General features: G+C 38.4%; 1 protein-coding gene across 1 annotated transcript in view; it reads left to right on the top strand.

The window, feature by feature from the left end:
• Positions 1–12,845, top strand: part of LOC306877052 (titin-like) — a 148,070-nt gene that overhangs the window by 71,368 nt on the left and 63,857 nt on the right. The window contains exons 109-130 of the mRNA XM_079428575.1: positions 71–267; positions 377–682; positions 784–1,062; positions 1,157–1,456; positions 1,540–1,842; positions 1,996–2,376; positions 2,465–2,767; positions 2,887–3,186; positions 3,401–3,697; positions 3,863–4,147; positions 4,246–4,539; positions 6,300–6,599; positions 6,714–7,022; positions 7,232–7,422; positions 7,528–7,957; positions 8,042–8,350; positions 8,461–8,642; positions 8,735–8,864; positions 9,003–9,302; positions 11,723–12,040; positions 12,128–12,424; positions 12,509–12,808. Coding sequence (XP_079284701.1) covers positions 71–267; positions 377–682; positions 784–1,062; positions 1,157–1,456; positions 1,540–1,842; positions 1,996–2,376; positions 2,465–2,767; positions 2,887–3,186; positions 3,401–3,697; positions 3,863–4,147; positions 4,246–4,539; positions 6,300–6,599; positions 6,714–7,022; positions 7,232–7,422; positions 7,528–7,957; positions 8,042–8,350; positions 8,461–8,642; positions 8,735–8,864; positions 9,003–9,302; positions 11,723–12,040; positions 12,128–12,424; positions 12,509–12,808 — 6,311 coding nt within the window. The remainder of the gene's footprint in view (positions 1–70; positions 268–376; positions 683–783; positions 1,063–1,156; positions 1,457–1,539; positions 1,843–1,995; positions 2,377–2,464; positions 2,768–2,886; positions 3,187–3,400; positions 3,698–3,862; positions 4,148–4,245; positions 4,540–6,299; positions 6,600–6,713; positions 7,023–7,231; positions 7,423–7,527; positions 7,958–8,041; positions 8,351–8,460; positions 8,643–8,734; positions 8,865–9,002; positions 9,303–11,722; positions 12,041–12,127; positions 12,425–12,508; positions 12,809–12,845) is intronic.

The following is a 12,845-nucleotide window of genomic DNA, read 5'->3' as shown; positions in this document are numbered from 1 at the left end:
AAACTTCAAATGTGTGTACGCTTGTGGTGTTCAAGGCAAAAAAAATTCTTATGAATAATTATTTTCCTAGGTATGTTATCGAGAAAAAAGAGAAGGTAGGCACACGCTGGGTAAAGTCTGGAAAGACGCCTGGTCCTGAATGCAAGTACAAGGTGACTGATGTTGATGAAGGCTCTGAGGTGCAGTTCCAGGTTCGTGCTGAGAATGAAGCTGGAGTTGGTGACCCAAGTGAACCTACTGTTATCATGACCATTGAGGATCCCATAAGTATGTTAACTTAATGCATAATTACGTATCATGCAATTTACGACACTAACGCTAGTGGTAGAAGATTATGTACACAGCATAATCTGGATTGATCTATGTGGATTTTTAGGTCCACCTTCTCCTCCGCTTGAAGTCAAGATTATTGATGCCAGCAGAGAGCACATCAACATTACATGGAAAGCTCCAGAAAAGAATGGCGGAAGTCCAGTCACAGGCTACCATGTTGAGCTGTCGGAAGCTGGAACTGAGAAGTGGATGAGGATTAATGCTCGTCCTGTCAAAGAGCTCCGGTTTAAGGCTGAGGAAGGCATCATTCCTGAGAAAAAATATGTCCTGAGAGTTCGTGCTATAAATGCTGTTGGAGTCAGTGATCCCTCTGAAATTTCAGATGGTGTCTTTGCCAAAGACCCTGACTGTAAGGACTATTCAGTTATTCATTGTGAATGAATGTAATTGTCTATATAGAAGTTTTATTGTTCTAGTACTGGTATTTAATACATCTTTCAATATTTAAAGGTGCACCAACCGTGGATCTCCAGACCCAAGACATTGTAATTGTTGAGGGTGAGAAGATGGACATAAAAATCCCATACAGAGCAATACCAAAACCATCAATGGTCTGGAAAAAGGGTGACAGTGAATTAAAGACTGAAGACAGACTGACATTGACATGTGAACTCAATCGTGTTCACCTGGAGCTTCTCAAGTGTAAACACGAAGATGCTGGCGTGTACACTGTCACTCTTGAGAACAGTCTGGGTTCAATAGCTGGCACAATCAACGTAAAAGTGATCGGTAAGAAACTGTACAGTTATACTGATTCCATTTGTCACACTTATAAAGCCTACTGCTCAAAAATATCTCAATGCCTCATATTTTCCATTAAAAGGCCTGCCTGGACAATGTAAGGACATTTCTTCCAGTGAGGTCACCAAGAACTCTTGCAAGATATCTTGGGAGCTTCCAGAAAGTGATGGTGGTAGCCCAATCTTGCACTATGTTCTAGAGCGCAGGGAAGCTCAGAAGAAGACATTTTTGCCTGTGATGTCTGGAGACAATATTTTAAGCTTTGTTGTCAAAGATCTTATGCTTAATGGTGAATATTACTTTAGAGTGAAGGCTGTTAACAAGATTGGTAGTGGCGAGTTTCTTGAACTCCGTAATCCTGTCATAACAGAAGAACAAAAACGTGAGTATAATTCATTTTTATTCATAATGTTTAATATATATTTTTATTTTCTATTATTATTATTATTAATTAATTAATTACAGAACACCCAGACCCACCAATTGAGGTTGAAGGACACAATTCCACTTCAAATTCAATCACTGTTACTTGGATGGCACCACCATATGATGGCGGATGCCCAATCACAGGGTACATTCTTGAGAAGATTGAAAAAGATGGTGACAGATTTGAAAGATGCGTTCCAAATCTTGTACCAGGTTTCTCCTACACTGTCACTGGCTTGACGGAAGGAAAGGAATACCAATTCCGTGTCCGTGCAGAGAACATTGCAGGAGCAAGTGACCCATCTCGCAGTACACCATTGATTAAGGCTGCTGATCCTGTTGGTATGTTAAACAACTAAATCTATTACAGTTTCATTTCAAATATGCAAACTTTTTGAACTCTTCTGTGTCAAGTAAAACATTACATATAGATGTTTTGTGGTTTTTGTTTGTTGCTGTTGTTTTTTAATTTTTAATCTTTTTTTTCTACTTTAGAACCACCAAAAGTCTCACTCCATGCCCGTATTGCATCTGGCCTCAGTATCAAAAAGAGCGAAGAGATTAGATTGGATGCTTACATATCTGGATCTCCCTACCCAACTGTTACATGGCTCAGAAATGATGAGAATGTGAGGCAGCCGCCAGCTAAGAAGAAACCAGAAATTGTGAAAAAGAAGAAAAAGAAGTCTGTTCAGCCTGAACCTGAAGAAGAATTCCATCCACCACTTTTAGATCGCTTGTCATTCGACCAGAGCAAAAGGGGTGAAACTGCTCTGATGGTGCGTGATGTCATCAGAACAGACCATGGAATGTTCACAATTAGAGTTGAGAATCTCCATGGTGTTGCAACAGCATTGTGTGAAGTCAATGTTCTTGGTAAGTTACTTTTGGAACTACAATGAGTATCTTCTAAGCATTTCTTTAGTGAAAAAATGTTTTAACATTTCTGCTTGTTGTAACATAGATAAGCCTGGTCCCCCTGTTAACTTTGGATTTGATGAGATCAGGAACACCTCTGTTGTTTGCATGTGGGATGCACCTCTTGATGATGGTGGCAGTGAGATCATCAACTACATACTGGAAAAGAAAGACAACACTACTGATGAGATTGGTTGGGTAACTGTGACCTCGACCCACAAGGGATACAATTACCCTGTAACCAAGCTTATTGAAGGAAAGGAGTACATCTTCAGAGTCACAGCTGAAAACAAGTTTGGTTGTGGACACCCATGCTACTCTGAACCACTTATTGCAAAGAATCAATTTGGTAAAATTATATTTTAGTTATACTTTGAACGGTAGTTTTCTTATATTATGGTTTATTTGAAATTATTTGAAAATATTAATTGTTATTTGAAAATATTATTTCAAAATATTGTTTTTCAGAACCACCTGATGCTCCCAACATGCCAAGAATTGGAGAGGTCACCTATAGCACAGTTGCTCTCAGCTGGCATGAGCCAAAGGACAATGGTAGCCCTATCTTGGGCTATTGGGTTGAGAGACGTGAAGTCAACAGCAAATATTGGACCAGAGTGAACAACAATCTTCTTAATTCACTTTCGGTTAAGGCTGAGGGTCTTATGGAAGGCCTTGTTTACGTCTTCAGGGTCTGTGCTGAAAATCTTGCTGGCCCAGGAGAATTCAGTCCACCAACTGACCCTCAGACTGCAATGGATGCAATCTGTAAGTGTGAAAAAAGAATACTAAACATTACAAATATGGCTTTAAATTGGTTTAAATGTTTGTTTGTTTGCTTTATTATCAGTATAAGACTTATGGTAACACTTTAGTTAGTTAATAGTGAGATGGTCCCCAAACTTATGTGTGACCAGACTAGATTTATACTAACTAGGTCCAAACGATTTTAAAATTTCATTAAATGTAACTATTTTTGCAGTGCCTCCTGGCCCTCCTGTACCAAAAATTGTTGATGTCACAAATACAACTATCGATATCAGCTGGGTACCTCCATTGTACAATGGTGGTGGAGAAATTCTTGGATATCATGTTGAGCGCTGTCTGGTTGGAGAGAAGGACTGGATCCGCTGTACTGAGTTTAGATGCAAAGACCGCAAATACACAGTGACTGGACTGACTGAGGGAGCTGACTATTACCTTCGTGTATACGCTGTAAATGAAGCAGGTCATGGAGCACCAGGCATGACTGAACCTGTTCAGGCCAAAGAGCCAGAAGGTATGTTAAAAAACTTGTGGCACTTTCGCCTTTCTACAAACAGTGAGTGCAACAGAGGACCTAAAACTATTTAAACAATAAGCCCGGTTTAGATGTGTATCAGCATTACTTTGCACCTATTAGAGAAATTATGATCAAATTTTAAATTTGTACTTGAATTTACAGAGGCCCCAGGGGTTGAGTTTGATGTCTCTGTAAGGAATGGAATCATCATTAGAGCTGGAGAAACATTGCGTCTCCCTGCTGTTGTTACTGGACGCCCTGTACCAGAAGTTAAGTGGACAAAAGATGATGCAGAGCCAGACAAGGAACACACAGTTATTGAGAAAGAAGGAAAAAACAGCAATTTAACCATCAAAAATGCTTTGAGAACTGACCATGGCATATACCAGATCACAGGCACCAACCCCAGCGGAACCAAGTCTGCCTCCGTTAAGGTGGATGTGATGGGTAAGTCAAATTATTTTCTTCAAATATTTTTTTTGCTATTAAAACATGAAATGTAACTTCTGATTGGGATGTTTCCTTGTTCTTTTTTTGTACAAAAGATGTTCCCGGGCCGGTGGTTGATCTTAAGACAGTTCATGTGACCAAGAAAATGATTTCACTCACCTGGTCAGATCCTCTGGATAATGGTGGAAGTGACATCATGGGCTACGTTGTTGAAAGAAAAGATGCAAAAATGCACATTTACAGACAACCCTTAGAAGTTGCTGCTTGCAAATGTGACATTGTTGGTCTTCTTGATGGAGAAGAATATATGTTCCGTGTAGTTGCAAGGAACAAGTATGGCCTTGGCGCTCCTGTTGAACTTGGACCTGTTTTAGCAGTGGATCCTAAAGGTAAATAAAGCTGAATAATACATTCATGAGAACGATTAATTTCATCTCATATATGAAATAGGGCTGGGCAAGTTAAGAAGTTATGGCTTTAACACATTAATTGATTAACGCTGACAATTATTTTATCGTGCATTAACACAGTTTTTTTATTATTATGAAAGTCCATTGCTCACTGGCTCTGAATACGCATACAGACAAACCATGGGTCACAGGAGGGGTGGGATGTTGATCAGTACTGGTTTGGGATGGGCGTCATCACGCATCTCAACCAATGAGTGCATTTGGGGTGGGCCTAAGACTGCAGCACTGCTCACATAAAGCACTCACGACTTCTTAAGTGGGAAAAAAGAAGTTTCCGATAGCATGAGAAGACAGCAGAGAAGCACTCTCACTCAGCACAGTGGAGTGCATAGTTTTGTTAACTTTGTGGTTTATTATTTTGAGCCGTTTGTGACGCAGTAACACACAACCCTCTCACAATATATTGCTTTACAGATCTATCACTTTTGCCGCTTAGAAATGTTAACGCAATTATGTTGCACGTATCAGTAGTTCCACACTCCGACACTACATGCGTACCATGCCCCGGCCCAACTGAACGGCACTTTGGCCCACCTCTTCCAACCGAGCCAGGGATGGCTAAACGAACTGCGCTCGAGCGCGGCAAGGAGCGATCACACTAGTCAAACGAACCGGGCTTTGGGGTCAAACGCGCTCGGGCATGAAAAGATTGCCTGGTGTGAGTACACCTTTATTCTCCAGCATCCCGCAAGCACGAGTCTCTACTCGCCCGCACCCACATTAGCCTATCAAGTGTTGTCCAGCGCTGCACTCTGTTGCGTTGGGTCCCGCGATAGTACAGGTCTCTACTCGGAAGGTGCCTGTTATAATGCTATGATCGAGGCTCTGGACTCTGTTTTTCTATAACAAACTATATAGCAGAAATTGTGTGCGCTCAGGAAAAACAAAATAAAGGTTCTCAGGTGCGTAGAACAAAAAAAAAGCAAGTGTTTAGTCCAATAAATTTGTCCGCACACTGAAAAAAAACAATTGCAAATATCCAATTATTTATTTTTCATATGCAAAAGTGAAAAAGTGACAAAAGTGCAAAATGTATTAAAAACAGACCAGAGAGCAGACGTTTCAGCCCATGCTTTCTGAGCACTGAAGCAAGCATGGGCTGAAACGTCTGCTCTCTGGTCTGTTTTTAATACATTTTGCACTTTTGTCATTTTTCAGAAAAATAAATAAGTGGATTTTTGCTTGACCTTTTTTGGTCTTTTTTTTTTTTTTTGCAGTGTACGGACAAATTTAGCTACCAATTGGTCTATAAAAAACTATAAAATATTTTCTATAAAAATGTTAATGCCCTGGCAGTTGCAAATAGCTTTGGTTTTATGTTTAATTTGATTACATTAATGTTATAAGTTGAGATTTACAAGAAATATTAGAACTGCTACTATGTAAAAGGAATACTGCTGTAAAAAAAAGCACCTTATTTGTTTAAAGTGTTTGCAAACCAAATGTTATTGCACTTTTGTTCATATAGCAGTACTTTTAAATGAAAAAAAGTATTGATTATTGATTTTTGTGCATAATGTGATTAATCGCAGAAAATAATGCGATTTAATTATGATTCAAAATTTAGTTTCGTTGCCCAGCACTAGAAACATTTGAATTATGTTCAGTTTATAATCTGCATTACTTGTTTTCATACAAAATCATAATCATAAACAATGTTGACTTTATTAAAATTTTAGGAGTTCCATCTGCCCCAGAGAAATTGCACTATAAGGAAAGGACCAAGAGCACAATTACTTTGACTTGGGAACCTCCTCGTAGCGATGGTGGTTCTCCAATCGGAGGCTACTATGTTGAAAAGATGAGACAAGACAGCAATGAATATGATGTTGCCAATCGCCAAGTCTGCAAAGACCTCACCATCACTCTGGAAAATCTGTCTGAGAATATGATGTATGACTTCAGAGTCAAAGCTGTCAATGAGGTTGGCGATGGAGAACCATCCAAACCAATCAGTGTCAATATTCAGGATGATGAACGTATGTATCATTCCATATAACATAAATCACTGACAACTTTTTAACACATTTAGTATTAGTTTTTAATTAAATTGAAGCCTTACTATTTACATTTACATTTTTCCTCTATTTTAGTTATACCAACTGTTAAGTGGTTGAAATTCTTTAAGAGCGATGCTATTATTGTCAAGAAGGGAGCAGCTATTGAAATTCCTGCTGAAATTGTTGGCCTACCCTTGCCTACATTTGAGTGGACAAAGAATGGAGTAGTTATCGGCCAGCCTACTGAGACAATGACATTGGAATCAGAGGAGATTAACAGGCAAACTATCAATACCAAAATTGGTATTCCTGAAACTGTAAGAAAAGACACAGGCATTTACAAGTTAACTGCCACAAATACCCGTGGAGTAGGTCAACGCACAATTCGAGTGGATATCTTGGGTAAGTATTTGATTCAGTATTTGATTTTACTTAAGCTTTTAGAATTTTCACCAAATGGGAGTAGTATTGGGTGTTACAAGTTAAACAGTGTTTTTTCTTGTAATTAAATGATGTCAGACGTAACTATTTATTTTCAGCAATACTGCTACAAGATTACGTTTATCATGCATTGAGGGGATGTCCTAACTGTGGTGTTGTTGTTTCCCTAGATCGCCCATTGCCACCAAGAAACATTGTGGTGTCTGACATCAAAGCTGAGTCCTGTTCCCTTACCTGGGATGCTCCAGAGGACAATGGTGGAAGCGACCTCACTAACTACATCATTGAGAAGAGAGATGCTAGCAAAAAGAAGTCTGACTGGGAACAGTTGACATGCTGCATCATAGACAGACGTTATGGGGTTAATATATATTATTAATACATATTACTATGAGACAGTTCTTTTTAGAATGAGACTGTGATATGTGCTTTTAAATGCTCTAAATGTGTTTTAATCCTTCTGCAGGTGTACAAGTTGGAGGCCTATGGTACCTACCAGTTCCAGATCAAAGCTGAGAACAAGTACGGGGTCAGTGATGGTTGTGAATCAGAAAAGGTTGTACTCAAAGATCCATTTGGTCTTCCTGGGCCACCCCGGAGGCCAAGGATTATTAGTCACACTTGCTCATCCATGTTGGTCACTTGGGATCCTCCAAAAGACAATGGTGGCTCAACCATTCAAGGCTACTGGCTTGAAAAGAGAGAGAGAGGAGCTGTATACTGGAGTCGTGTTAATAGAGCTCCAGTAACAAGACCAGCAGTCAAAGGCCTGGAATACAATGTGCTCCACCTTATTGAGGGTTCCGAGTACCAGTTCCGTGTGATGGCTCAGAATGCAGCTGGCGTTGGACCTCCAAGTGAAGCAACAGAGTGTGTGCTTGCGATTGATCCAAGAAGTAAGTAATATTTCTTATGTTGATAGGATCATGAATTCCAGTTTCTAATGAATAAAATTTTGCATTCGTAAATGTTAATTGTAGAACCACCAAGTCAACCACCAGCACCTGAAGTAACAGACAAAACCACAAGCAGCGTGAGTCTTTCCTGGACCCCACCAGAAAAAGATGGAGGAAGTCCAATAAAGGGTTACATTGTTGAAGTTCAGGATGAAGGTTCACTTGAGTGGAGAAGGATCAATACACCAGATAAGCTGATCCTGACCAATTCATACACTGTGTCAGGGCTTAAAGAGAATAAGAAATGCAGGTTCAGGATTGTTGCTGTCAATGCTGCTGGTGAATCTGAGCCAAGTCCCAGAACTGCCGATACCATTGTGCAAGATATTCTGGGTAAACCTTATTTTGTATAGATGTGTTGCAATAATATAGAGTAATAGTTGATACATACATGTAGAAAGGCATCTATGATTAAAGATATGCGTCACTTGACATGTTCACAGAGGAACCTGTCATTACCATGGAGGTCACAGCTCATGAGCTTCTCAATTGTCGAGCTGGAACAACCATCAAGATTCCAGCCACCATCTCTGGCAAACCTATTCCGAATGTTACATGGGACTTTGATGGAACTGCCCCAACAGAGAAAAAGAATGAGCGTCATACTTTGCCAGAGGATTCAGAAGTAGGATTGCTTTTCCCCCAAAATATTCGGTTTGTTAAGTCCAAACAAACAGGCATTATTCAATTAATACATTTTACATTTAAACTTTGCAGATATCATCCAGTGATACAACATCAGTTGTGAAAATCCCTGAATGTAAATTAAACCATTCTGGGCGATACATCATCACTGCCAACAACCAGGCTGGCACCAAAATCGTTAAAGTGCAGGTGAATGTACTTGGTAAGCAACACGATCATCTAAAATACAAAACATCACAACCTGAAGCAGTAGTAGCTTCATTAAAATATAAGTTTAGATGTATGTATTATATCACATATATAATATCATATCTCATTATGTCATGTCTCTTTTGCCTAGATTTGCCTGGAGCTCCTAAAGATCTCAAAATCAGTGACATCACACGTGGAACATGTAGACTAAGCTGGAAGCCACCAGACTGTGATGGAGGTGACAGAATCAAGAGCTACTTTGTTGAGAAAAAGACTGTTGAAGGAAAGGCTTGGACAAAGGTCAACCCAGCTTGCGCAACACAGTCCTTAGTTGTGCCAGACCTCATTGAAGGACAAGAATACTTGTTCCGTGTAAGAGCTGAGAATCGCTTTGGTTTGGGACCTCATATCACAACCATTCAGCGGACTAAAGCTAGAGATCCTATTCGTAAGTGTATTTTGTAAATGAGTCTGACTTTAGAAATGTTTAAATTAGTGCTGTCAAATAATTAATCGTGATTAATTGCATCCAAAATAAAAGTTTTGGTTTACATAATATATGTGTGTACTAGGGCTGGGCGATATGACGATATTATCGTATATCGACGATGTCTTGTAAGTATCACGATGTCGATGTCAACAGTCAGGTAAAAGACGATTATCGATTTTATTGAGAAAAAAAAAAAAGAAAAGACAAATGATAAACCTAGTAAAAAACTAAATTTTTACATTTTTACCCCATAGTCACCATAGGCCTTTTTGCATTCATGAATGAAATAATTTAGTAGGAGGATTGGGAATCGAAGCTGTTCCAATTTTTTAAAATCAGATCAGATGGAAGGTCAGGAACCGAATTACTTGTTATAAAATTAAATTTCGATTCTGCTTCTCGATTCCTGTATGCACATATAGTTTTCCGTGCTGCACACACACACAAAGTCCACGCACAAAGGCCACCTCTTGTATACGCGAACACTGGACTCAGCTCTCTTTCTCGCATTCTTACACATTCGAATGGACACATATACACAGAATTATATCAAAATATCCCATAAATACAATCGTCTTAAGTGAACTTAAAGAGTTGAGAAAGAATACAAGTGTGTATGGACATGCATTGACAGCAGCCGCTGCCGCCAGTCATTAATGTTAATCAAAGAACAAAAGAAAAGAAAATCCCTCACTGATCTTGACTGAAACACTTTTGTAACCTCGGTTTATATTTTATTTGCCTGTTTTTCGGCACTGACTACCATAATGGCAACGTGCATCTGTGTATGCGATTATTTTGGAGATGCGTTCCAATCCTATTCATCTTTATTTAGGGTATAGACCTGTTCTATTTTGATCTGCAGTTTAATAAAAGTTAAACAGAAAAAAGAAAAATAGTAGCACTGCATGTGTTTCTGAATATTTCTTTAAACAGAATGTATAATGATGAAAAACCACAAACATGACGGTTATAATTAAAATGCACAAATTCCTTCACAGCCTATTCATACAGCTCACATAGTGCCCTATTTTTACAGATTTTTTTAAACAGTGTATACAGTATAATTATGTTTAATTAAGCTGCGATATAGCACTATAAATTCTTAATTCGTTTGCAACAAAACTATAAAGTTTTGTAGCAAACAGATTAAGGCATTATAGTACTAGCCTAGGCCTATCTCAGCTCGCCCTTCAACATGCACGCGTTCTGAGTTTCGGCAGCCCAACACTGAAAATTATATTGTGGGCGTTGTATTTTGATTTAATAAAATAAAAACTATAAAAATTCAAATACAAAAAATTTAATTTAAATCATCCCGCTTCTAAATAAAAAGCAGTTATTTTTATTTAGTTAAAAACTGGCCAAAAGAGACTTCTGAACTAGGTTACCAGAAAAGAAAAAAAAAAACGTTTTTGCTCAGAATTCGTTTTTAATCCCTGCATTATTTTAGTCATACATGATAAATATCAAATAGCCTACGTTATAGCTTGACTACAAGTTTAAAAACAACGCAACAATTGTTATATTCAAGGAAATTACCATCATGAAATTTCTACACAGGCGATAATGCCAAAAAAGAAAGAGAAACATCGGAAAATAGGTATATTTTATTCAAGATATTAAATGAATGAATGAGGCATTTATTAATGACATCAACATGCATTTATCATTCTTACAATCACCGCCAGAATGTCTAACTTCACCATGATGAACTTAAAATTGGGTTCTATTATTTTTCCTCAACAGTTCTCCTCACAAAACGAAATTCATTTCAAACACAAATTTGATAAGAACAGAATGGAAATTATTAGCAACACCAACATAACAGTAAAGCCAATATTTTCTGTTAGTTTAAACACAAACTAAGAAAAAGTAAAACTGAAACTTTAATGTGGCAATAATTAGGACCAAACTGAACGTGTGTTCATGGTGCATGTCGGCAATGTTGTCTCGGACGGGGCGGGATAATCATAATCGCAAAACATTAAATATAATAATCGCAATATTTTTTACGCCGATTATCGATAAGATATTTTTTACATATCACTCAGCCCTAGTGTGTACTGTGTATATTTATTAGGTATATATAAATACAAACACATGCATGTATATATTTAAGAAAGATATGCTATGTTTATATATTAAATATATTTATATGTGATATAAATTATATGAATATAAATATATACATGTAAATACATGTTATTATTTTCAAAATATATGCTGTATGTGTGTGCATTTATATATACACAACACACATATATATTATGTAAACAAAAACTTTTATTTGGATGCGAATAATTGCGATTAATCGTATGGCAGCACTAGTTTAAATACAGATTATCCTGATTATTCAAAACATTAATTTTTTGCAGATCCTCCTGATCCTCCCACAAGAGTCAAAATCGTTGATGTGTCCAAGGGCATTGTGACTCTGACATGGAAGCCACCAAAGAATGATGGTGGTGCACCTGTAACTCACTACAATGTTGAGCGTCTATGGTGGGATAGCAGTGGAAACCAGCAAGAGTCCTGGAGACAGTGTAACCGCCGTGATATTGATACCACCATATTCAAAGTGGAGGATCTCCACCAGGGTGCTGAATATGAATTCCGTGTAAAGGCTGTGAATGAGGTTGGTGCCAGTAGACCATCCTCTACAGCAGGACCCATCATTATTAAGGACCAGAACAGTGCGTACAAAGCAGCACACAATAAAGGAATTCAATGAATTAGGGTTGCATGGTTTACAAATTCATCTTTCTTCCTTTCACTTTTAGGGTCACCTTCCATTGAGCTTCCAGAATTCATGGAGGTTGAACAGGGTGCAGATATTCATATTGTTGCTAAGATTAAGGGCTGTCCATTTCCAACACTCACATGGCAGAAGGCTCCTCCTCACAAAAGTGAAAACAAGGTTGATGTTGAGTATGATGAGCACATCAACAAACTTGTTTCTGATGATAGCTGCACACTGCTGATCCAGCAGGGCAAACGCTCAGATACTGGCCTCTACACTCTTACTGCCAGCAACAGCCTTGGCACCGTTTCCAAGGAAATGAGGCTTAATGTTCTAGGTAAATTTCAACAACATTTTTTTTTTCCATATGAAGCGATGTAGGTGTTGTTGTTAGAAGTAACATAATTCTTCTTTTAAACAGGGCGTCCTGGGGCTCCATCTGCACCCATCAAATTTGAGGAAATTCATGCTGAACAGATAACGCTGTCATGGCTGCCTCCTAAGGATGATGGTGGCTCCAAAATTACAAACTACACTATTGAGAGACGTGTTGCCAACAGGAAGAGTTGGATACCTGTCACTAGTGAACCCAAAGAGAGAATATTCACGGTCGAGAATCTAATGCCAGGCCATGAGTACATTTTCAGGATTAGGGCTCAAAACAAATATGGCGTTGGTGATCCTCTTGATAGTGAACCTGAAGTAGCCAGAGATGTGTTCAGTAAGTATTCATTCACATATTTAAAGTTTATCTAATT

Source organism: Barbus barbus (assembly GCF_936440315.1).
Source record: "Barbus barbus genome assembly, chromosome: 11".
Taxonomy (NCBI): Eukaryota; Metazoa; Chordata; class Actinopteri; order Cypriniformes; family Cyprinidae; genus Barbus; species Barbus barbus.
Note: the sequence above shows the minus strand (reverse complement) of the source record. Positions and strands in the feature narration are given on the sequence as shown.